At 44.6% G+C, this 25,652-nt stretch overlaps 1 protein-coding gene across 1 annotated transcript; it reads right to left on the bottom strand.

Moving 5' to 3' along the window:
• Positions 1 to 1,835: 1,835 nt before the first annotated feature.
• LOC135522087 (R-spondin-3-like) lies at positions 1,836 to 24,946 on the bottom strand. The gene is made up of 6 exons (XM_064948013.1): positions 24,137 to 24,946; positions 14,346 to 14,537; positions 13,799 to 13,942; positions 13,368 to 13,514; positions 12,888 to 13,073; positions 1,836 to 2,926 (listed from the first exon to the last, which is right to left on the bottom strand). The coding sequence occupies exons 1-6, from the start codon at positions 24,228 to 24,230 to the stop codon at positions 2,688 to 2,690; spliced, it is 1,002 nt and encodes a 333-aa protein (XP_064804085.1). The 5' UTR covers positions 24,231 to 24,946; the 3' UTR covers positions 1,836 to 2,687.
• Positions 24,947 to 25,652: the final 706 nt, after the last annotated feature.

Genomic DNA, 25,652 nt, shown 5'->3' with positions numbered 1-25,652 from the left:
AAAATTGGCAATAGGATGTAGCGTCAAAGCTGACTGCCAAGGAACACCATGAGCCCTAACGGCAGACCTAAATTGTAGATAAAAGTAAAATGATGAGCCAGATAGATTAAAACTATCTTTAGGATCTTGGAATGAACAAAGGCAGTCATCCCCTAAAATACAGTCGAATCCGTTAACGATGGCAGGAAGTTTGGAACGCTATGAACCAAGAGGTTGTGAGTTCAAATCCCAGGTGATTACTGTAGAAATTAACATGCACAATGCAATCATATATGTCAACTATGTTATTGACACAGATGTGGTGGCATAGAGGGAAAATTGGTATGCTGTGAATCAAGAGGTTATGAGTTTGAATACCAATTACTGTTTAAATGAACATGCACAATGTAATCAGCTGTCAGATATATACATTAAAACACTGTGCCTGTAGTTATTTCCACAGCCTCTTTCTGTTGGTATAATAATACTTTTCTAGTTCACACATATTAGACAAAATGGAGGAAACACATTTTAAGTTGACTGAATTTTTGCCTACGTTTTCTCATGTTGGAAAATGAAAAATGAAAAGTTGAGTAAACCAACAAACAAAAAAAGTCTGTGGAACCAGTTACTGAACAATATTTGGTTACAGTGTACCCAGCCCTTCAGTTCTCAATTGAATGTATGGACAACAGCTGGATCAATGACTACAATCCCAACACTGTTTTAATGTTAAGAAACGTTATTAATCCTTCTAGCAATACGGTTTTATAAACCTCTGGAACTTCATTTTCATGTAAGCGAGAAAGATTATTTCAATTTTATTATTATTAAATACAAAATATACACTTACTGTGAGCAGTTTTGCAAAGTTGCAACTGGCTGTTTTCACACCACCTCCACTACCACATATCCTCTCATCTCGCGCTCTCATTTCCATTGGTCCATTCCATTCCACATTTCCGACTGGATAGCATGTATTTCTCAAAATACAACTGGTTGCAACTGTCCTAAACTGCGTACAGTAAGTGCATCTTTTGGATATAATAAAATATTTCTCTATTATATGAAAGTTAAATTCCAAATGTTTCCGATACGGTATTTGCGTTTCGATAGAGCATTTGTCCGGGGTCGAAGCGTCGGGCCATTCCCCACACAAGGCTAAACGGGACATACTAATGGCTCAGTGTAATGTAATGGAATTGGAGTGATGAATAAGGGTAAGTAAGGTTGTGGTGGGTTTGATTCAGCATGTCACTGACAGTTCTTTGACTGTCTATGACCATCTATTTAATGCAAATTATGTGAAGGCCTATATAAACTTACAAACAACTGTGTTGAGGATGGATATATTTTCAAAAGACTTGCAAAAACTAAGCAACAGTGAATCTGAAATTAGAAAGGCAGGTCAACGGAGAGTGTTTATTGAGTAGTTGACAAATAATAAAGGCGCGATTTCATGCCAGCGTGTCCCGAATCTCCGATTGTTCTAGCTTCATATGTGAGTAAAGATGTTTGATATGTTTTTTAGATTTGTAATCACAAACAATTTGGGGGGGATGAAAGTGGCCAATTCGTCCCTTTTAGACCTATAGATGTCCCCTGTAAGACCCTATGATCCGTTAACTGTACATGATAAAGACAACATCGTGGTGTCATTATACTCCTTATCGAGTGCTCTAAAATATGGATTATGTCTTGATTCTGAAATATAAATATTTTTTCGGAATTGTCCAATTTTATAATGATTTCCCCCAAATGGTTTCTGATACAAATTAAAAAATGTGAGAATTGCCAGAACAATCTGATATACCAAAAATATTGCCCAAAGATAACAAATGAAAAACAAAGACAAGTACAAACCCATTATAGTTTATTTGACATACAGATGCTTTTGATTTCTGCTCAGGTGGCTTTAGTGAAAGCACAGATCCTGCTTACACAGATAGGCAAACTAGCACTTTGTCCAGGATGCTTCTGAACAAACATGACCAATAATAAGTTGGGAGGAAAACACTGGGGTCTGTTCCTCATTCTGTCACAAAATCAATTCAGTCAGTTTGTCTCATGTTTACTATACATCTGGATGCAGTAACCACATCTGACTGTCTGTCTTTCTGTTACTGATATCTCATGATAATTTACTCAGCAAAAAACAACAAACAAAAACAAAAAGACATTTAAACAACAACAACAATTCTACATAATGTCACAAATTAAACCTACATTGAAACCAAGACACAAAGTTTGTTTTTAACTGGGCGGGTGCCTTTTAAATAACCGATTCAACAAGCATTTACATTGTCCCGACTTCCAATGACAAACACATCATCATCCCCATACTGTCACATTTCAATGTCTCACTGCTCTCCTCTCTGTACAGTCCCATCCAATCACAAGAGCAGTTTTGTACATTCCCGTCCAATCAACAGCAGTCTTGGTTCTCTCTGGTATGGTGAAACTAGAGGACAGGACAGGAAGGGGGAGGCGGCCTCTCAGTGGTGTGTGGTGGAGGGGGGTAGGTAGGTAGGTATGTAGGGGAGAAGTCCTTAGAGTCTGTAGTGGCCCGATCGAGTGACCCCATCTCTCTTGTGCATATACAGTATATATTTAAATAATACAGGTAGCAGCAGCACCCCTTCAGCAAGGAGTTGAGGGGGCGAGGGTGACAAAGAGGGGGTGGAGTGAGAGGGCTCCTCCAGGCTCTGTTACTGTTCAGGACCTGCCCCCTCAGGTGAGAGAACAGGATCTCTGTTTTGGCCTCTCCGGCGTCTTTGCTCTGTCTTGTTCCTGTTCTCAGAGTCCTCCCGGTCACCTGCCTCCCCTCTCTCCCTCTCTCTGTCCTTCTTCCTCTCCCGCCGGCCTCCCCCCTGGCTGTCCTTGTCCCGGCGGTTGTCCCGATTTCTCCTTTCGCCCCGCCGCTCACCCTTCCTCCCCTTGCCTTGCCCTAGAGATGGAAAAAAAACACAGAACAGAAAACACTTGTTAGTCAACAGCTCAATCTCTCTTTATAATGATTTCTGTTGTATTTTCAAGTGATCTACATGATTTTACACAGAGAGCTGGTTGAGGGTCATGGCAGGAGATGCACTATCAGATGAGGATATACAGAATAAGATGAATATGAAGAGAGGATGGGTGTGACGATGATGTTGATGGTGATGATGATGTCTCTTTTGCACACCAATTTATCAGTGTGCTCTTGTCTTGATCATATACCTGCTGGCTGTCCAGGGAGCAACTGTAATATGGCACAGTACAAACATGTTCCCCCTATTCACCACTAGAGGTCAGCCTTGCATCACAGACATTGGCCACACCCTGTGAGCAAGGTTTAGTTCAGCTGTTGCAATTCTCCTCTGATAGGCTTTGTCAAAAATAGAAAGCCTTTAAATAAACTTCAGTTTATCTGCTCTTTCGCCATCTCATAAACAAATACATATCATGGAATGTTGTAGAGTTTACCACTGGAAGCTGAAAAGCCCCACATCATTAATATCAAACACCCCCCAGAGAGCGAGAGAGAGAGAGCGAGAGAGAGAGAAAAGACAGATCAACAGATTGAAACTGGCCCTATTCGTGTTGTGCTGTCCATGTGTAAGCAGCAGGATTGCGAAACTGCTGAGGTAGGCACGGAGCCCCTCTCTCCCCCTGGCCCCCCTTCAGCCTGTGTCCATTAATCAGCCCAGCCGTGCTCTGACCTCCGCTCCATCCTGACCAGGCAGAGAAGGGCTCGCAGCGCATGCCAGCCCAACGCTGACCCACACATTCCTGGGGTCCAGCCAGTGCGATATAGGGCCCTACCATCCAACTCTGTTTAGTCTTCTCTGGCTCTGGGCGGAAGGAATAATGAAAGCCCACCAGCCTCAAAGGTGAGACAAAACTGGTGCTGGCACTGGTGCTAGCTCTCCCCAGTCGTAATCTGTATCTGAACTATCTGAGCTCAGGGCTGGAGAGGAGGAGAGGCCCATACATCCCACAAGGCCAGGCAGATTGTAGGGTGTGTGTGTGTCCAGTGTGTGTTTATGGCATGTGTGTGTGTTTATATGGTGTGTGTGTATAGTGCAGTGTGAAAGAGGCATTATAGAAAGGGCTTTGGTGGGTTGCAGCAGGAGTGTAGGGTCCAAACAATGGATGGGGGTGTAGAGAGGGATAGAGAGAAAGTGAGAGCAAGAGATAACTAGATAGTGAGAGAGAGACTGGAACAGAGACACAGAGAGCAAGAGCGTGACAGAGCGAGAGAATGATAGAGAGAGAAATAATGATAGAGAGACACAGAGAGAGAGAGAGAGAGAGAGAGAGAGGGTGACAGAGACACTCAGAGAGACAGGGAGATAGAGAGAGACACCCAGAGAGACAGGGAGATCGAGAGAGAGACAGGGAGACAGAGAGATGGAGTTAGACACACACACACAGAGAATCAACTATTAAAGACTACCAGAACCCACTGGATTCTCCAATTACCTTCAATGAGCTACAGGACAAAATACAAATCTTCCAACCCAAAAAAGGCATGTGGTGTTGATGGTATTCTCAATGAAATGATCAAATATACAGACAACAAATTCCAATTGGCTATACTAAATCTCTTTAACATCATCCTTAACTCTGGAATCTTCACCAATATTTGGAACCAAGGACAGATCACCCCAATCCACAAAAGTGGAGACAAAGTTGACCCCAATAACTACTGTGGGATATGCGTCAACAGCTACCTTGGGAAAAACCTTCTGCATTATTATTAACAGCAGACTCGTACATTTCCTCAGTGAGCAAATGTCAAATTGGCTTTTTACCAAATTACCGTACAACAGACCATGTATACACCCTGCATACCATAATTGACAAACAAACAAACCAAACCAAATGCAAAGTCTTCTTATGCTTTGTTGATTTCAAAAAAGCCTTCGACTCAATTTTGCATGAGGGTCTGCTATACAAATTGATTGAAAGTGGTGTTGGGAGGTAAAACATACGATATTATAAAATCCATGCACACAAACACACACACATTTCTTCCCACAGGCCCATGGGGTCAGACAGGGATGCAGCTTAAGCCCCACCCTCTTCAACATATATATCAACGAATTGGTGCGGACACTAGAAAAGTCTGCAGCACCCGGCCTCACCCTACTAGAATCTGAAGTCAAATGTCTACTGTTTGTTGATGATCTGATGCTTCTGTCACCAACCAAGGAGGGCATACAGCAGCACCTAGATATTCTGCACAGATTCTGCCAGACCTGGGCCCTGACAGTACATCTCAGTAAGACCAAAATAATGGTGTTCCAAAAAAGGTCCAGTCGTCAGGACCACAAATACAAATTCCATCTAGACACCGTTGCTCTAGAGCACACAAAAACTATACATACCTTGGCCTAAACGATCTGAGAGACAAGGCAAGAAGGGCATTCTATGCCATCAAAAGGAACATAAAATTCAACATACCAATTAGGATCTGGCTAAAAATACTTGAATCAGTCATAGAACCCATTGCCCTTTATGGTTGTGAGGTCTGGGGTCCGCTCCCCAACCAAGAATTCACAAAATGGGACAAACACCAAATTGAGACTCTGCGTGCAGAATTCTGCAAAAATATCCTCCGTGTACAACGTAGAACACCAAATAATGCATGCAGAGCAGAATTAGGCCGATACCCGCTAATTATCAAAATCAAGAAAAGAGCTGTTAAATTCTAAAACCACTTAAAAGGAAGCTATTCCCAAACCTTCCATAACAAAGCCATCACCTACAAAGAGATTAACCTGGAGAAGAGTTCCCTAAGCAAGCTGGTCCTGGGGCTCTGTTCACAAACACAAACATCCCACAGAGCCCCAGGACAGCAGCACAATTAGACCCAACCAAATCATGAGAAAACAAATAGATATTTACTTGACACATTGGAAAGAATTAACAAAAACAAACAAAAACAGAGCAAACTAGAATGCTGTATGGCCCTAAACAGAGAGTACACAGTGGCAGAATACCTGACCACTGTGACTGATCCAAACTTAAGGACTGCTTTGACTATGTACAGACTCAGTGAGCCTGTACATAGGCCGCTTTAGGCAGACATGGCTCTCAAGAGAAGACAAGCTATGTGCACACTGCCCAAAAATGAGGTGGAAACTAAGCTGCACTTCCTAGCCTCCTTCCCAATGTATGACCATATTAGAGATACATATTTCCCTCAGATTACACAGATCCACAAAGAATTCGAGAACAAACCCAATTTTGATAAACCCTCATATCTACTGGGTGAAATTCCACAGTGTGCCATCACAGCACCAAGATTTGTGACCTCTTGCCACAAGAAAAGGGCAACCAGTGAAGAACAAACACCATTGTAAATACAACCCATATTTGTATATTATCTACCTCACTTGCTTTGGCAATGTTAACACATTTCCCATGCCAATAAATCCCCTTGAATTGAATTGAATTGAGAGGGAGACAGAGAGAGACACAGAGAGATAGTGAGATAGATAGAACAACAAGGAGAGAGAGAGAGACAGGGAGACAGGGATATAGAGAGAGATACACACACAGAGATAGAGGGAGACAGAGAGAGAGACACAGAGAGACAGTGAGATAGATAGAGAAACAATGAGATAGAGAGAGACACACCCAGAGAGACAGGGAGAAAGAGAAAATGACAGGGAGACAGAGACACTCAGAGGGACAGAGATAGAGACACACACAGAGAGAGAGATGGAGACAGAGAGACAGTGAGATAGATAGAGAAACAAGGAGAGACAGGGAGATAGAGAGAGACACACCTATAGAGACAGGGAGATAGAAAGAGATACAAGGAGATAGGGAGACAGAGAGAGATACTCAGAGAGACAGAGACACACAGAGAGAGACAGAGGGATAGAAAGAGAGACACACACACACATATATATATATATATATATATACTGCTAAAAAAAATTAAGGGAACACTAAAATAACACATCATAGATCTGAATGAATGAAATATTCTTATTAAATACTTTTTTATTTACATAGTTGAATGTGCTGACAACAAAATCACACAAAAATTATCAATGGAAATCAAATTTATCAACCCATGGAGGTCTGGATTTGGAGTCACACTCAAAATTAAAGTGGAAAACCACACTACAGGCTGATTCAACTTTGATGTAATGTCCTTTAAACAAGTCAAAATGAGACTCAGTAGTGTGTGTGGCCTCCACGTGCCTGTATGACCTCCCTACAACGCCTGGGCATGCTCCTGATGAGGTGGCGGATGGTCTCCTGAGGGATCTCCTCTCAGATCTGGACTAAAACATCCGTCAACTCCTGGACAGTCTGTGGTGCAGTCTGTTGGTGGATGGAGCGAGACATGATGTCCTCAATTGGATTCAGGTCTGGGGAACGGGCGGGCCAGTCAATAGCATCAATGCCTTCCTCTTGCAGGAACTGCTGACACACTCCAGCCACATGAGGTCAAGCATTGTCTTGCATTAGGAGGAACCCAGGGCCAACTGCACCAGCATATGGTCTCACAAGGGGTCTGAGGATCTCATCTCGGTACCTAATGGCAGTCAGGCTACCTCTGGCGAGCACATGGAGGGCTGTGCGGCCCCCCAAAGAAATGCCACCCCACACCATGACTGACCCACCGCCAAACCGGTCATGCTGGAGGATGTTGCAGGCAGCAGAACATTCTCCACGGCGTCTCCAGACTCTGTCACGTCTGTCACGTGCTCAGTGTGAACCTGCTTTCATCTGTGAAGAGCACAGGGCGCCAGTGGCGAATTTGCCAATCTTGGTGTTCTCTGGCAAATGCCAAACGTCCTGCACGGTGTTGGGCTGTAAGCACAACCCCCACCTGTGGACGTCAGGCCCTCATACCACACTCATGGAGTCTGTTTCTGACCGTTTGAGCAGACACATGCACATTTGTGGCCTGCTGGAGGTCATTTTGCAGGGCTCTGGCAGTGTTCCTCCTGCTCCTCCTTGCACAAAGGCAGAGGTAGTGGTCCTGCTGCTGGGTTGTTGCCCTCCTACGGCCTCCTCCACGTCTCCTGATGTACTGGCCTGTCTCCTGGTAGCGCCTCCATGCTCTGTACACTACGCTGACAGACACAGCAAACCTTCTTGCCACAGCTCGCATTGATGTGCCATCCTGGATGAGCTACACAACCTGAGCCACTTGTGTGGGTTGTAGACTCCATCTCATGCTACCACTAGAGTGAAAGCACCGCCAGCATTCAAAAGTCACCAAAACATCAGCCAGGAAGCATAGGAACTGAGAAGTGGTCTGTGGTCACCACCTGCAGAACCACTCCTTTATTGAGGGTGTTTTGCTAATTGCCTATAATTTCCACCTGCTGTCTATTCCATTTGCACAACAGCATGTGACATTTATTGTCAATCAGTGTTGCTTCCTAAGTGGACAGTTTGATTTCACAGAAGTGTGATTGACTTGGAGTTACATTGTGTTGTTTAAGACAGGAAGATAGCGAGAGAGACACACAGAGAGAGACAGGGAGCTAGAGGGAGACACACACACAGACAGAGAATGAGAGAGAGAATGAGAGAGGATTATTTACAGAGAGAATGACAGAGAGAGAAAGAGATGAGCAGCATTCTGAATCTGACTCCGCCCCCCCCCCCCCCCCCCATCCCACCCCACCTCTGGCTCTTTCAACACAGGAAGTCCCCTCTACACACATTGTTTTGTTTGTCATAACCATTTAAAGATAAGCGGCTTAGTCATAATCTCTGGGTTTCCTAAAACCCAAGCCACAACTTCATCTGGGCTCGTGTTGAGGTGATTACTGGGTATGTTTTTCAGAGAAGGCTTTTGTCTGTCTGAACTGTGTCTATGAATTCTATAAACTGTCCAGCGATGCAGTGGACCCGAAGGAGACACTTGAATTAAAACACTCTCAACTGAGATTTAGCACATTCTTACCAGCATGGTCATTACCGCTACACTACAGTGGATGACTGGCAGTGTTTTTTGGGATGGTTTTTGTGTGTGTGTGTGTGTGTGTATGGGGGTGCGGCTATTGTAAAACTAATATTTTGATGAGACGTGTGTCCACATTAAGTATGATCAGGTTCAGGCATGTGGTTTATATAAACTGTAAAATAGAATGACTGTAAAAGTAATATCAACAGAGCTGGATTATAAGATTACTGTAACTAAGGACAGCTTTCAAAAGTGTTGCAACTTCACAAGAGTTTATGCAAGTGAACTGTCATCTGGCATTGATTATTTACAATTTTAACATAGAGTTGTTGTGAAACGGGGAGAGATAGACAGAGAAAGAAAAGTAAAGAGAGAGAGGTGAGTGTAAGAAAACAGCTGAAATTGTCTCTCGGATCACCCTCCAACACACACTCCTATGCAGTGCATTTACACTGATAACCCTACAGTGCATTGGTTACATAAAGTACTAGACATCATGCTGCTCAGTGCTCAGCACTCTTCACTGGAGTGTTAGGGTGCCTGTGTGTGCATGCGGGGATACAGTTTGGCCCGCTGTCAGAGAGGGGATGTGCAGGAGCATAATTAGTATAATGACGTAGAGGGGGCAACCTCCTCCATGGCAGGCACACTGTCATCCAGGGGGCTTTTGGTGGGAGCCAGGCTGGGATTAAAGGCTCTGGGCTGTCCCACAGGAGAAATGCCCAGAGCTTTGAAGGCTACGGGACACCTGTCCTGCTCCCCCTCACTGGGGTACTGGAGGGGGCTACCTTCTAGCTGGGTTAGATAGATAGGGGAACGGTGGTTTGGAGGACAAATTAGCCAACATTGTAAACACAAAGGAGACAGCAGGCAGGTGGGCAAGGACATGTATGTAAACATTTACGACCACCAAGCATGTTGAAGGAGGGGAGGAGGACACTGTACACTGAAAAGACATGACACCTCTGACTACTGTAGCTCAACAGAGCTTACTAGAGATGAAACGGCCAAATCAGAGTTGTGTTAAAGAGGAAGAGTGAAAGTGAGAGTTCTTGCACCCTGATTCATTCAGTGACATTCCATATTTCTCTATGTACTGGACCTGTTTAAAGTCCAGCTCCTGTTGTCATTTTTGTGGATAAGGAGCGTAAACCTCCTTGATTCATATTGAGAGTTCCTGCTCTCTGATTCATAAGGAGGGGGAGGACTGGGGGTGACATGGAGGTTACAACGTTCTGTTTAAAAACAGAAAAGACTGATGGAGAGAGCCATAAGAGAAGAAGTTAGAAAACAACAGCCATTAGGGAGAGCTGGAGGGAGCGGGGAAGAGAGAGAGGCAGGGGGAGAAAAGAGGCAGGGGGAGAAAAGAAGCAGGGGGAGAAAAGAGGCAGGGGGAGAAAAGAGGCAGGGGGAGAAAAGGAGCAGGGGGAGAAAAGGGCAGGGGGAGAAAAGAGGCAGGGGGAGAAAAGAGGCAGGGGGAGAAAAGAAGCAGGGGGAGAAAAGAGGCAGGTGGAGAAAAGAAGCAGGGGGAGAAAAGAGGAAGGGGGAGAAAATAGAAAGGTGAGAAAAAAGACAGGGGGAGAAAAGAGGCAGGGGGAGAAAAGAAGCAGGGGGAGAAAAGAGGAAGGGGAGAAAAGAGGCAGGTGAGAAAAGAGGAAGGTGAGAAAAGAGGCAGGTGAGAAAATAGGAAGGGGGAGAAAAGAGGCAGGTGAGAAAAGAGGAAGGTGAGAAAAGGGGTCAGGGGGAGAAAAGAGGCAGGGGGAGAAAAGAGGCAGGGGGAGAAAAGAAGCAGGGGAGAAAAGAGGCAGGGGAGAAAAGAAGCAGGGGGAGAAAAGAGCCAGGGGGAGAAAAGAGGCAGGGGGAGAAAAGAGGCAGGGGGAGAAAAGAAGCAGGGGGAGAAAAGAGGAAGGGGGAGAAAAGAGAAAGGTGAGAAAAGAGACAAGGGGAGAAAAGAAGCAGGGGGAGAAAAGAGGAAGGGGGAGAAAAGAGGCAGGTGGGAAAAGAGGAAGGTGAGAAAAGAGGCAGGTGAGAAAAGAGGAAGGGGGAGAAAAGAGGCAGGTGAGAAAAGAGGAAGGTGAGAAAAGAGGCAGGGGAGAAAAGAGGCAGGGGGAGAAAAGAGGCAGGGGGAGAAAAGAAGCAGGGGGAGAAAAGAGGCAGGGGGAGAAAAGAGGCAGGGGGAGAAAAGAAGCTGGGGGAGAAAAGAAGCAGGGGGAAAAAAGAGGCAGGTGGAGAAAAGAAGCAGGGGGAGAAAAGAGGAAGGGGGAGAAAAGAGAAATGTGAGAAAAGAGGAAGGTGAGAAAAGAGACAAGGGGAGAAAAGAAGCAGGGGGAGAAAAGAGGAAGGGGGAGAAAAGAGGCAGGTGAGAAAAGAGGCAGGTGATAAAAGAGGAAGGGGGAGAAAAGAGGCAGGTGAGAAAAGAGGACAGTGAGAAAAGAGGCAGGGGGAGAAAAGAGGAAGGTGAGAAAAGAGGCAGGGGGGGGGAGAAAAGAGGAAGGGGGAGAAAAGAGGCAGATGAGAAAAAGACCGGTGAGAAATGAGGCAGGGGGAGAAAAGACGAGATAGAAAAAAAGAGTGAGAGCAGGTGAGAAAAGAGACCGGTGAGAAATGAGGCAGGGGGAGAAAAGACGAGATAGAAAAAAAGAGAGAGCTCTTCCTAGAGAAAGACGAGGCTGGAGAAATAACAAATAAACCTGGTCTGGGGATGGACGGAGGCCCTTGGGGAGCAATGGAGGGAAGATGGAGGGGTGAAGGGATAGAGGGAGGAGGATGTATCAGTGTCTGAGGGGCTGGTGGGGATTAGTGCGAGCTGGCGGAGGTCGGACCAGTGACCCCGTGGCGTATGCGGAACGTAAACACGGAGGCGAGGGGACGCGCCAGAGCAGATAATTAGCTCTGCTCACTGGATGTTCCAGGAGCCGGCCGGCCGACCCGGGGGAAGCAGCTGGGTAATCACACGCAGGGGCAAGGTCGATAACCGTGTGTGTGTGTGTGTGTGTGTGTGTGTGTGTGTGTGTGTGTGTGTGTGTGTGATAACCAGGCCTCGGCCTGCAGTGTGTAACACGCACCCACCCACCTACCCACCCACAGCTCTGGCCTGCCTCCACCCCGCTCAGGCCCGCCAGGCGGATCAACACAGCACCGACTCCACACTAAGCCCTCCACTCCACCACGGGACAGTGGAACAGGAGCCCCATTCAGGGGGAAGGAGGGGTGGTGTGTTGTCTTTGGGTGTGCAAGAGAGAGTATCAGCAGGGTGGAGAAAAAGGGGAGAAAGAGAGAAAGACGACAGACTGGGGGAGGAGCAGAGGCCACATTTCACAGCCTAAATGACAGATTCAACCCAACCAGGACTCTTTACAAATGACCGCCTATGGTTTTTAAAGGGACCAGTTGATGTGGGTGTGTATTCAGATCTGTGTGTGTGTTGGCAGCTGCTGTTATTAGTCTAAACTAATGCTGATTCCCCTCGTCGCCTCATGGCTACCCAAGGGAGGATGTTTGAGGAGTCTGTGTGTTTCTGCTTCACAGTAAACTTTTCTGCTGAATCACTACTGAGGGGTTGTGTTTGTGCTGTAAGTAAGCCTGCCTGGAGGGCCTGGGGCGCAGGGGCCTGGTAGGCTGAGGAGCCGAGGGCCTGGGGAGCTTGGGGGCTGATTTCATTAGAAATCATCAGATCAATGTTTACGTGGAAAATCAAGTGTTTTGACATATTTTTATAATCCGTAAAGTCTGGATTCGAAGCGTTGGAGCAACAACACACAAGCACTTCACCATTATCCACTAACCACAATGCATATCCTTAAAGTCAACAATTCAGGTCCCTTAAGGAGAGGAGAGGAGTGGCAGATGACTGACCAGTCATTTCAGATTATAGTCTAGAGACAAAGTTGGTTCTGGAACTCTAGCCTAAAACTGTATTTACAATGGAGATAGTGACCTGTCCTACTACTGATGATCCCCGTATAGTTCTTCTAGTATTTACCTGGACATCGCCTCCTCTTGAGGACACACTCTTTCTTTTCCCAGATGGGGGGACAGGGTTTTCCGTAGGCGGAAGGGAACTGGACAACTTCCCGGGTCCTTGTCTCCTCACCCCATTTAAATCCACAGGTTTTCCCTGACCGGTAGCAGGGGCTCCACTCGCCCCACTCACCCACTGCGCAGTGCACTGCACAAATGATTAAGAAAGAGGGGGAGACACAAGAGGCAGAGTCCAAAGATATTCACAACCAAAATTCACGTATAGAAGGGCAAAGACACTGTAAAGCATTTGAAGTTAACACCAGTGGAGGCTAGTACCACTTTAAATCGGAGGTTGGGCTTATTGTTTTGGCTGGATACTAAACACACCATGTGTTTGATGTGTTCCATACCTTTCCATTCCTGCCCAATGAGCCCATCCTCAGATTTCCCCACCAGCCTCCACTGGTAAACACTCTCTCCTCCTTGTTCTGGAGCTCACCTTGAAGGGAACACTCCATGAGTTTGTCGTTTGGTTCAAACTCGTCTGGACAGACGTGGTGACACTTCCCCAGCAGCAGGTACAGGCCTGGTCTGCACCTCGTACATGTGTCATTGATCAGACAGGCATCACAGTCCGCAGGACACTCTGAAACACCAACACAGACATAATATTACACCTGCACTGGAGTCAAATCACATCAACACACACAACAAAGATCTTTACAATTACATTTAACTGCATTCTTCCATTCTAAGAAAACCAAATGCAATACGATATGCTATTTTAACTCCACAGTTTACATCATGTGATTGAGACATAGAAACAAATATGTAACGCTAATACACTACACTAGCCCTCTCTTTGTAACGTGTCTAACACCAACACCATCAGGACTTGATAATAACGTAACAGTCTAATATTCTACTCACTGGGAACACATTCCCTTTGTGTGTCGCTGCAGACCAGGCTCTCTGGGCAGCTCTCCTGACACTTGCCCAGGTGGAGATAGAACCCCGCTCGGCACCGCATGCAAAGGTTCTTATTGAAGCAAGAATCACACTCCGGCCTGCACTCTGAAACACCCAGTCAGTCAGTCAACAGCCTGCAAGATTATGTTGCTCTTGAAGTGATTTATTGAACATGCAGTATGTTAGAATGAGCAGGAAAAAACAGGAAAATTGGCTGCACATCGATGCACATCCCGTTATGAGATTTTAGTGTACAAAATAATAGAAAATAATGTATTTGGAGTGACTGGCATGTAGTGCTACCAAATAGACTTAATACATACACCAAAACACAGATTAAGCCTAGTTCTGGACTAAAAAGCACGTTCAATGGAGATTCTCAGTTGAAATAGCTTTTAAGTCTAGGTCTAGACTTAATCTGTCTATGTAAACCGGCCCTGTAAACCGCCCCTTAGTGTAAAAGTAGAGGTAGGCTATAAACGTCTTTGGTAATAGCCATGCAACTTACTTGTGCATGTGTTTCTGTCTGGCGAGCGGGTGCCGTAGAAACCGCTGGGGCAGGAGGGCAGACACACCCCCATCTGCCTCATCCCATTTCTCTCCAGGAAGATAAAGAGGCGGGGCTTACAGGACAGACAGCCATTGTAATCAGAGCAGGTCAGACAGCCTCCCTGGCACCCTGAGCTCACCCCTGGGTTCTCTGCAGGTAAGACGGAGGGAGATGATGTGGCACAGAAGGACAAAAGTCAGTTTAGACATTTTACTTCGTACAGTATGTGTCTCAAATGGCACAACATTGACTTTATAGTGCACTGCAGAAGTAGTGCACTATATAGGGAATAGGTTACCATTTGGGATGCACTATATAGGGAATAGGTTACCATTTGGGACGCAACCATACAATCAGTTAGCACAGGGGCTTTCAACCTGTTTCGGATACTGTACCCCCCCAATCACATTTTGATCTGCCTGAAGTATCCCCTCCTCCTGGCCAGGTTGGCAGGTACCCTCACAGGGTACTGCTACCCAAAGATGAGAAGCATTGATTAAGCAAAGACTCTTACCCAGAGTGCCTTATAATAACATACGTGTATTGAACTAAAGTAACTGAGACAACAACATGATCATTGCAAAAGGCATTGTCTTATGTCAGGTGGCGTCACTCCTACGTGATGCTTGTCCCTAAACTGACATGGTACTGTATCTGACTTTAACAATATGCAAAAGATGCATCATCACCCAGCCACACTAAACCAACCAACCACGGTGGAACAGAGGAACATCCCTCAACATGTTGTTACACTATCATTTACATTCAATAGAACTAATGTGGAAATGGAGATATCCTACGTTTTTAAAAGAATCGACATTGCCAATCCAAGTTATAGTTTTAATATATTACTGCAGCAGTGAGACAGATGGTGTTAACCAACACTACAAGTCAACATATCCTCCTCTCTCTCTCTCTCTCTCTCTCTCTCTCTCTCTCTCTCTCTCTCTCTATGCCAATTAAATAAAGAGGAACTACTGCTTACATTTAAACAAATATAGCTCTTCAGACTGTATGAACTGTTTGTAGTCTTCTGAATTGTGTGCATTAAGTTGTGTAGAATTGTATTAAAGTAATGACTTCTATCCAACTATAGCCAACAAAGCGTTTGGATGGTGACAAAATGCTACAGATTTACAGATTTTTCTGGGAACAATGACCATAGAAGAACTCAATAATAAACATGACAGGCAACAAGCAGGCCTGTGGACTCTCTTGGCTGGAAAAAATCATCAAATGAGACATCAAGCATGCAAAGGTTTGCACGAGACGGCAGAAGCTGCGCACTTCTAATTCTCGGAGTATAGTTTAGTCATTGTACGAAGGACGAAACAATTTGGCAAAATGTTCAATATTCAGATAGACCTCCAGCGAACTGTTTGCCATAACAATGCAAACACAGCCAAATGAGTAAGATGAGTAATCGGCACTGGCACTGACAACTTTGCAACATGTCTCAAATTCATCTTCATTATGCTCCGTGTTGAAGATACGCCAATCTGTCAACCCACATAGTTCACAGGGTCGACTGTGTTAGAAACAGGGAAAGGCTGAGCTTTCATTCTTTTTATTTGTTTTATTTCACCTTTATTTAACGAGGTAGGCCAGTTGAGGACAAGTTCTCATTTACAACTGCGACCTGGCAGGATAAACAAACGTACAGTCAATAAACAAACGTACAGTCAATAACACAATAGAAAAATCTGTATACAGTGTGTGCAAATTAAGTAAGGAGATAAGGAAATAAATAGGCCAATATTTGTGAAGTAATTACAATTTAGCAATGTACACTGGAGTGATATGTGTGTAGATGAGGATGTGCAAGTATAAATACTGGTGTGCAAAAGAGCAGAAAAACTAAAACAAATATGGGGATGAGGTAGGTAGTTGGTTGGATGGGCTATTTACAGATGGGCTGTGTACAGATGCAGCAATTGGTAAGCTGCTCTGACAGCTGACGCTTAAAGTTAGTGAGGGAGATATAAGTCTCCAACTTCAGTTATTTTTGCAATTCGTTCCAGTCATTGTTGGCTTTGGGGATGACCAGTGAAATATACCTGCTGGAGCACGTGCTACGGGTGGGTGTTGTTATGGTGACTAGTGAGCTGAGATAAGGTGGAGCTATACCTAGCAAAGACTTATAGATGACCTGGAGCCAGTGGGTTTGGCAACGAATATGTAGCGAGGTACCAGCCAACGAGAGCATACAGGTCGCAGTGGTGGGTAGTAAATGGGGCTTTGGTGACAAAACTGAAGGCACTGTGATAGACTGCATCCAATTTGCTGAGTAGAGTGGAGGCTATTTTGTAAATGACATCGCTGAACTCAAGCATCGGTGGGATAGTCAGTTTTACGAGGGTATGTTTGACAGCATGAGTGAAGGAGGCTTTGTTGCGAAATAGGAAGCCGAGTCTAGAATTAACTTTGGATTGGAGATGCTTAATATGAGTCTGGAAGGAGAGTTTACAGTCTAGCCAGACACCTAGGTATTTATAGTTGTCCACATATTCTAAGTCAGAACCGTCCAGAGTAGTGATGCTAGTCGGGCGGGTGGATGAGAGCAGCATTGAAGAGCATGCATTTAGTTTTACTTGCATTTAAGAGCAGTTGGAGGCCACGGAAGGAGTGTTGTATGGCATTGAAGCTCGTTTGGAGGTTAGTTAAAACAGTGTCTAAAGATGGTGTTGTCTGCGTAGAGGTGGATCAAAGAATCACCCGCAGCAAGAGCGACATCATTGATATATACAGAGAAAAGAGTCGTCCCGAGAATTTAACTCTGTGGCACCCCCATAGAGACTGCCAGAGGTCTGGACAACAGGCCCTCTGATTTGACACACTGAACTCTATCTGAGAAGTAGTTAGTGAACCAGGCGAGGCAGTCATTAGAGAAACCAAGGCTGTTGAGTCTGCCGATAAGAACACAGTGATTGACAAAGCAACTGGCTTGGGCCAGTTGCTGCGAGGGTTGGAGGGCTGTTGGCCGGGGTTGGGGTAGCCAGGTGGAAAGCATGGCAAGACGTAGAGAAATGCTTATTGAAATTCTCGATTATCGTGGCAAAATGTTGGTCTCCAGGTTAAAGTCCTGCATACATGTGTCTAGTCTCTGCTATAAGGAGGCTATAAAATGCCCAGGGTAGGACAGTGTCTTTGAAGGAGGGATAGTGTTATCACAGTATGTGAGAAGTCTACAGACAAATGGGGAAATGAGCAGCGCTCCATTACCATAAGCTGCCATCTTGGACTGGGCACAAGTGAAACCTCATGCGTCCTGACTGCTGCTGCTGATTTAAGCCATGTGTGACTGACTTGTAGGCAGCATATCATGTGGCTTAACTCTCAACTCTTGTTGAATTACAGAGCTTGACCTCAGAGGACGGTGGAGATGAGGACAGACTGGTTGAGAGGAGAAGAGGTTGGGTATATACTAGGACTACCAGCAGGAGCTGCAAGTGAGTACCTGACTGAGGAAATATATATCCATTTCACACTACTGATCCAAGCTGAACTGAGCTCTATTGTGCCTGGTTATGCATCTACTGTTCCTTAGTTGCTGGAACCATGCAGGAAAGGACATGTGAAAAGATCATATCTGAGCACATTATGGTTTGGTTTGGCACGATGTGAAAAGATCATATCTGAGCCTGCACATTATGGTTTGGTTTGGCACGATGTGAAAAGATCATATCTGAGCCTGCATGTGAAAAAAGATCATATCTGAGCCTGCACATTATGGTTTGGTTTGGCACGATGTGAAAAGATCATATCTGAGCCTGCACATTATGGTTTGGTTTGGCACGATGTGAAAAGATCATATCTGAGCCTGCACATTATGGTTTGGTTTGGCACGATGTGAAAAGATCATATCTGAGCCTGCACATTATGGTTTGGTTTGGCACGATGTGAAAAGATCATATCTGAGCCTGCACATTATGGTTTGGTTTGGCACGATGTGAAAAGATCATATCTGAGCCTGCACATTATGGTTTGGTTTGGCACGATGTGAAAAGATCATATCTGAGCCTGCACATTATGGTTTGGTTTGGCACGATGCCTGAAAAGATCATATCTGAGCCTGCACATTATGGTTTGGTTTGGCACGATGTCAAAAGATCATATCTGAGCCTGCACATTATGGTTTGGTTTGGCACGATGTGAAAAAATCATATCTAAGCCTGCACATTATGGTTTGGTTTGGCACGATGTGAAAAGATCATATCTGAGCCTGCACATTATGGTTTGGTTTGGCACGATGTTAAAAGATCATATCTGAGCCAGAACATTATGGTTTGGTTTGGCACGATGTGAAAAGATCATATCTGAGCGTGCACATTATGGTTTGGTTTGGCACGATGTGAAAAGATCATATCTGAGCCTGCACATTATGGTTTGGTTTGGCACGATGTGAAAAGATCATATCTGAGCCTGCACATTATGGTTTGGTTTGGCACGATGTGAAAAGATCATATCTGAGCCTGCACATTATGGTTTGGTTTGGCACGATGTGAAAAGATCATATCTGAGCCTGCACATTATGGTTTGGTTTGGCACGATGTGAAAAGATCATATCTGAGCCTGCACATTATGGTTTGGTTTGGCACGATGTGAAAAGATCATATCTGAGCCTGCACATTATGGTTTGGTTTGGCAGGATGTGAAAAGATCATATCTGAGCCTGCACATTATGGTTTGGTTTGGCACGATGTGAAAAGATCATATCTGAGCCTGCACATTATGGTTTGGTTTGGCACGATGTGAAAAGATCATATCTGAGCCTGCACATTATGGTTTGGTTTGGCACGATGTCAAAAGGGTACTAGCGGGTGGCTCTGGGTTACTGTAAACCAGGGGTGCTCAAACTTTGGGGGTTGGTGGGACAAAATATATTCTGAGAGGTTGGCCGCGGGCCAAACAAATTGACATTATTTATTTAAAAACATTTAAGGTAAACAATACCTTTTTAGAAACAGTGAAACAGTAGCTTTTTTGAAGGTAATTATAAAATGTCACTTCAAATAATAAAATCATAGCCATATAACTTCACGCAAATTCTGATTATCATCCACTGGGCAAAAACTGGTTGAATCAACATTGTTGTCATTTCAACAACAAAAAAATAAATGTGATGATGTTGAATTAACATGGAAAACCGATTGCAAAAGGTTACCAACGCAAGTAAATTTTGACTTTATTTTACACACATTTTTACCAAAATCCAACTATGTTGTGATTTTTGTTGTTGTGGTTGGTTTCACTTGAATTCACGTTAGCTGGCATCTCAACCAAATGTAAATCAAAACTAGACGTTGAAATGACTTCTGTGCCCAGTGGGCACATGTATTCAGTTTTTTACCATTGTAGCATAGAAACTGCAACCAAGTGTCTATGTTCATAAGGCTAATGACTTTAATGTGTGCAGGTTTTGGGGACCCTAAGCCCCCCAACTCGCAGGCAAAACATTTTAGTGGCCCACCTCTTGGCGGCAGAGAGAAATATTTGCAGCTTTAAAGTTAATGGCCTTTTGCCATGGGGGAGAGAAAATGCGGCAGTTTTAAAGCAGATTTTCAGCAATTCTACAAATGTTTCCATGGGGCAGAGAGGAAATGTTGCAGTTTTTTTCTATGCTACAATGGTAAAAAATGTAATACATCTGTCCACTCAAGAGCTGGGTCAAAGGCCAGAGAATGGCATGCATGGTACCTGATGCAATGACAGGGAGCACCTCACTGAGTCAGATATTTTGAGCTCATTTAGTACAGATTGGATTGCTACTGCTAGAGCTAGACACTGGTCTATGGTCAGTTTGTAATGATTTCCCTTGATGGTTAAGGTAAGGGTTTGGGGAAGGTATGCAGATCCTATATCAGTTCTTAGGGGGAATATCTCAGGGGTAACTTCTGGGATTGCGACACATGGTAAGAGCTAGTCTCAGTATTCACCACTGCAGAGCTACGCAAGGAGCATATCAGTGTGTGCAGTAGGGGTTTTATCCTCCTAGTTCTCTGGCATATCGGGCCGTGGGTGAGTTGTTGGCCTTTTCTCCCTCCTTCACTTCAGGGTTAGCTGCCAGATTGCAATAGATCACAGAGATTGTGTTTGACATATCTTAGCAATCTTTACAACTGCTGTCCATTTGCCCTCATGTGTTCCTGCCAAGGCCCCCTAATTCACAGAACCCTTAACACAGAGGTATTTTGTCTGCCCTTGCCTACAGTAGCTCGCACTGACACAACAGGGCAACCCCATGGTAACAGAATTATGCTAATACTCCGATTTCTATCTTTATAATGAATGCCAAACAAAAACCATTGATTTCAAAGTTTAACAAAGATAGAACTCTATGCATAATGATTTATTTTAACAATTTACATTGGACATTTTAAAACTAAACATTTTCTGGAAGAACTGTGCAGATGCAAAGTTTGGTAGCAGAATTACGATAAAATCTCAACTTTACATCTGCACAGTTCTTCCAGGAAATGGGTTTTTGTAACATCGTCAGTGGAAATTGTTAAAAGTAGTCCTTGTGGATATGATTTCTTAAACGTTGAAATCAATGGTGTGAGTCTCCGCGTTATTCTGTTACCATGGAAATGCCCAACATCAATTGAGCGGCTTGCATACCCATAACACAAATGTTCCTGCATGAGGTCTGTACCGTGAGGTCTGTACCGTGAGGTCTGTACCGTGAGGTCTGTACCGTGAGGTCTGTACCGTGAGGTCTACACCGTGAAGGCTGTACCGTGAGGTCTGTACCGTGAAGGCTGTACCGTGAGGTCTGTACCGTGAAGGCTGTACCGTGAGGTCTGTACCGTGAAGGCTGTACCGTGAGGTCTGTACCGTGAGGTCTGTACCGTGAAGGCTGTACCGTGAGGTCTGTACCGTGAAGGCTGTACCGTGAGGTCTGTACCGTGAGGTCTGTACCGTGAGGTCTGTACCGTGAAGGCTGTACCGTGAGGTCTGTACCGTGAAGGCTGTACCGTGAAGGCTGTACCGTGAGGTCTGTACCGTGAAGGCTGTACCGTGAGGTCTGTACCGTGAGGTCTGTACTGTGAAGGCTGTACCGTGAGGTCTATACCGTGAAGGCTGTACCGTGAGGTCTGTACCGTGAAGGCTGTACCGTGAGGTCTATACCGTGAAGGCTGTACCGTGAGGTCTATACCGTGAAGGCTGTACCATGAAGGCTGAGGTCTATACCGGGAAGGCTGTACCGTGAGGTCTGTACTGTGAAGGCTGTACCGTGAGGTCTATACCATGAAGGCTGTACCGTGAGGTCTATACCGTGAAGGCTGTACCGTGAGGTCTGTACCGTGAAGCTGTACCGTGAAGGCTGTACCGTGAAGGCTGTACCGTGAAGGCTGTACCGTGAGGTCTGTACCGTGAAGGCTGTACCGTGAAGGCTGTACCGTGAGGTCTGTACCGTGAAGGCTGTACCGTGAAGGCTGTACCGTGAGGTCTATACCGTGAAGGCTGTACCGTGAAGGCTGTACCGTGAGGTCTGAAGGCTGTACCGGCTGTACCGTGAAGGCTGTACCGTGAAGGCTGTACCGTGAAGGCTGTACCGTGAGGTCTGTACCGTGAAGGCTGTACCATGAAGGCTAGACAACATAGAAATCATTCTGGCCTCTATTCTAGAAATCATTCTGCTATCTTGTGTTTGCTCTCAGGCATTCATATCTCTCATTTGTGGATACATCAAGGGCAGAAGGAAGTGGACTGTTTTTGGCCAGTTGATTGCATGGTCACGGTCCCTGACTGAGAGCTCATTCACCCTGCTCTCTCTGTCTGGCTATCACAGATAGTCATATGTCGGGTCGGCCTCCTTCAATTAGCACCAGCTAAGTAGGCTGCGATGCACGAGGTGAGGCCCACAGGTTGCCTATCTGGAATGCATCCACAAACCAATGTGGACCCACAATTTCTATGCAGGCATGTAGGGTTTAGATAAGAAGATGATATATCATGTTGAAGTGGTTCTTAAGACGTTAAACACGCACCCCAAAACACCGCTATTGTTTGTTACTAGCCTACCTTTCCAGATAACAATCCACCTGGCAACAGGTGATGCATGCAACACTCAACCATTCTACTAAGGCAGAATAGCACATCTGGAAGCTCATCTGGAACTTCAATATAGTGCAGAGAGAGAATAATAAAGCAAGCTCCATGATACTACTGACAAGATACAGGGTGAGACTTGTGGAGTTACTTGACACAGAACATGATATTTATAGATGCTGAACGGATACCTTCGTGCAGAGTTCTCCAACTCTGGTCCTGAAGAACTACTGGAAGTGCTGGCTTTTGTTCCAGCCCAGCACTAATACACAGGACCGGGGTTGGAGAACCCTGCCATGGTCAATGCTGCTGATACTCTGAACATCTAGGGAGCAAAAAAAAAAAAAAAAAAAGTAAAGTGTCTACTGATTTACCAGAGCTTCTTTGTTTTGTTTTGGATATGATGATAGTTTTGCTTCAGAGCTTTGAAATACTGTAATAACTTAATGCAAAATACTAACCCCTCTGAATTTCTAACTGAAAAATGTTTGAATTGCCTACTAAATATGAACAGTTCCCTCTTCCATTTTTTCAACACAACAAAATATTATCGCCACAGAAAGTCACAGTTATGGTAAGCAAAAAAAGAACGCCCTTTGAAGATGGAAATGGCCAGGCTTTCATGTATTTTCATATTAGTTGCACAATCTTGTATTCTACATGTATTACAATCAAGAAGATAACTGTATCAGCATCCTCTAACAGCGGTTAGATGGCACGCGCTGCCACATGCTCAAAGCTCCTACTCAGTGTTGCACGGAGTTTGTCAAGGAAGCACTGCAGACATTCCATAACATCAGTGAAATGCAAATATAATACAGTTCACGTGAACTTTGTATGTAATGAATCATTTAGATCAGAAAGTTATAACATACTTTTGTCGGCAGACATGCCGCGTAAAAAGTTATCTGCTTCTGGCCGCTAGAGAGCGATGGGAACTTGGGGATGCAGCGCGCACTGCGGACGGAGCTTTGTGGAATACACTTCTAAGAAAACTGTCAGGGAACAGTGACTGGTTGAATTTTATCAGTAGAAAATGACAACCCTGAGGGTCATGTAATGTTGAACGCCATGCAGTCCAATGATTGACTGCGGTGTGTTTGAGGACGAAATGTGCGTAAAATTGGCCGCTGCAGAGAGTAAAGTGCGCCTATTGCTTTTGTAGACACAATATAGTGAGTTCCACAGAGGCACTCAGTCTCGCCTAGTGATTAAAATACAAGTTTATTCATTTAAATTACATATCGATCTGATAACAACACATGTTTAGATTGATCGAGTTGCCCTCGATTATAAATAAATGCGGGCTTTACTTAAAAAACTATATCATATTATAAATTATAGGCTACCCACCCTATCAACATTGTTTATAAAAATTAATTTATGGGAAGTTTCATTTTTTGTAATAGAGATTGAACCACAGAACTATGTTATTACATCTCCACCTCAACCAAAAAGCATTCCATCCCAAATAGGCATATTTCATAAAGCCATGCTATGATCTTTCATTGCAAATTTCATTGTCAAGTATGAGATGTTCAGTACCCATATTGTTCTGTTATTTATATATCTACATGAATGTCATATGGTATGATAGGCACTACAACACTAAAGTAGGGTTGAATGGAACAGAGACCAGGAGCATGTGTGTGCGCGCGAGCAACTCACTGCATGCGCGGTCGCTCTTTACTCACGTTTATTTTGCCGATGCCTAGAGGGGTGCTGCTGACAATCAGTGTATTCCATGCAGTGCAAGATCAAAACAAATGAGATCAGTTGTAATTGCATAGTAACCCGGAGATGATGACTTGAATAGCCAATGTCAATGTCCTCCAGAAAAGTGCAGCTTTGATTCCACTTTTTTGAGAGGGAATGTGTTGTCTTATTCCTGGAAAGAGCAGAATCCCCTGCTCTGCGCAGAGAGTGATGTCTGATTTACGATGGCCCAATGACACCTGGGCCGTTTAGACAGTAACATCCTTAATAGAATCTTCATGTGTGCCACAAAGCGAGACCAAATCAGGTATCCGTAGTGAGCATATTCCCACAATCAAACCGTTAGATTATCATCCACCGCGGGAAAAATAAAATACTCAAAGAAAGAAAGCGTAGATCATATAATCGAGGCTGGCATATTGATACAGTTTCAGTTGTCTTCCTGTATCCTCCACTGATACTCTCTCGAAGTTCGCCGCACGTCCAGGTGTGAGGGCTACTTTATTGTGCCCTGGGTGTAGGAGGTCATCGCGTCATCCCCATCATCTAACCGAGTAGACCAAAACTGGGAGCCGCGCGCGTCACTGGCAGCAGCAGCACCTAACTGTAATAAAGTAACACGTTTCGATGAGGTGAGAATGTGTTGGTTCTCTTGATTGTCGCGCACCTCTCATTGGTCGACAGTTAAAGCAAAAATATTATGCGCAGTTTAATTAAGCTCTTTTCAGTTTTGCGTGTAATACTCATTCCCCGACTCCAACTCGCTCTCTTATGACTTCAGCCCTCTGCCGTCTCCCTCGAAAGTTTATTTAGAGGGCAAGCCCCCCCACGTCAGATTTCCTTTGCTTTTGACCCCTCGGTTGAGAAGACTTTTACTTTGCATGGTGTTGATAATGTGTCAGTTGGAAATTGCGCTGTTTTACGCACGTAATATTTCTATGACATTTCAGATATTCACTGTTTATGGCCAAATAGTCCTTTTAATTTCGAATTTATGATACAATTTTATTATGTTTGATTACTGTTATTTCTGGCTACAGAGAAACACACTTTAAACGTTTTAATTGTTTGTAGATGGCACTAATTGCAATAATCAAGAACACAAAAAAGGAGTGCACTTGTGCTAGAAAGCATTATTGCATGCCGTGCTGTTTAGTTTGTGTTGTTTTTGATGTACAATCACTTTAAACCCCAAGAGACAAGTCTCCCATTCTCTGCTTATATATAACACGCTAGCTTGGTCTAGTGCGCAGCGAGCGGAACCTCTGATGGGCCTGTGGTCGAGTAACTCTCACAAAGAGAGAGTGAGAGGGAGGGAGAGAGAGACATTTCATAGTATAGCCTAATCTGGTTTGAGGGGGCCTGTCGAGTAAAGTGTGGTATGCAATTAACCCAAAGCCAGGCTCCTCCTTAACTCGCGTCTTTTGAAGCTACTGAATATATTCCATTTTAGTCTGACATAATTCTCCATGGCAATTATGGCTCTTGAGTTTG

The sequence above is a fragment of the Oncorhynchus masou genome, chromosome 30 (assembly GCF_036934945.1).
Source record: "Oncorhynchus masou masou isolate Uvic2021 chromosome 30, UVic_Omas_1.1, whole genome shotgun sequence".
Taxonomy (NCBI): domain Eukaryota; kingdom Metazoa; phylum Chordata; class Actinopteri; order Salmoniformes; family Salmonidae; genus Oncorhynchus; species Oncorhynchus masou.
Note: the sequence above shows the minus strand (reverse complement) of the source record. Positions and strands in the feature narration are given on the sequence as shown.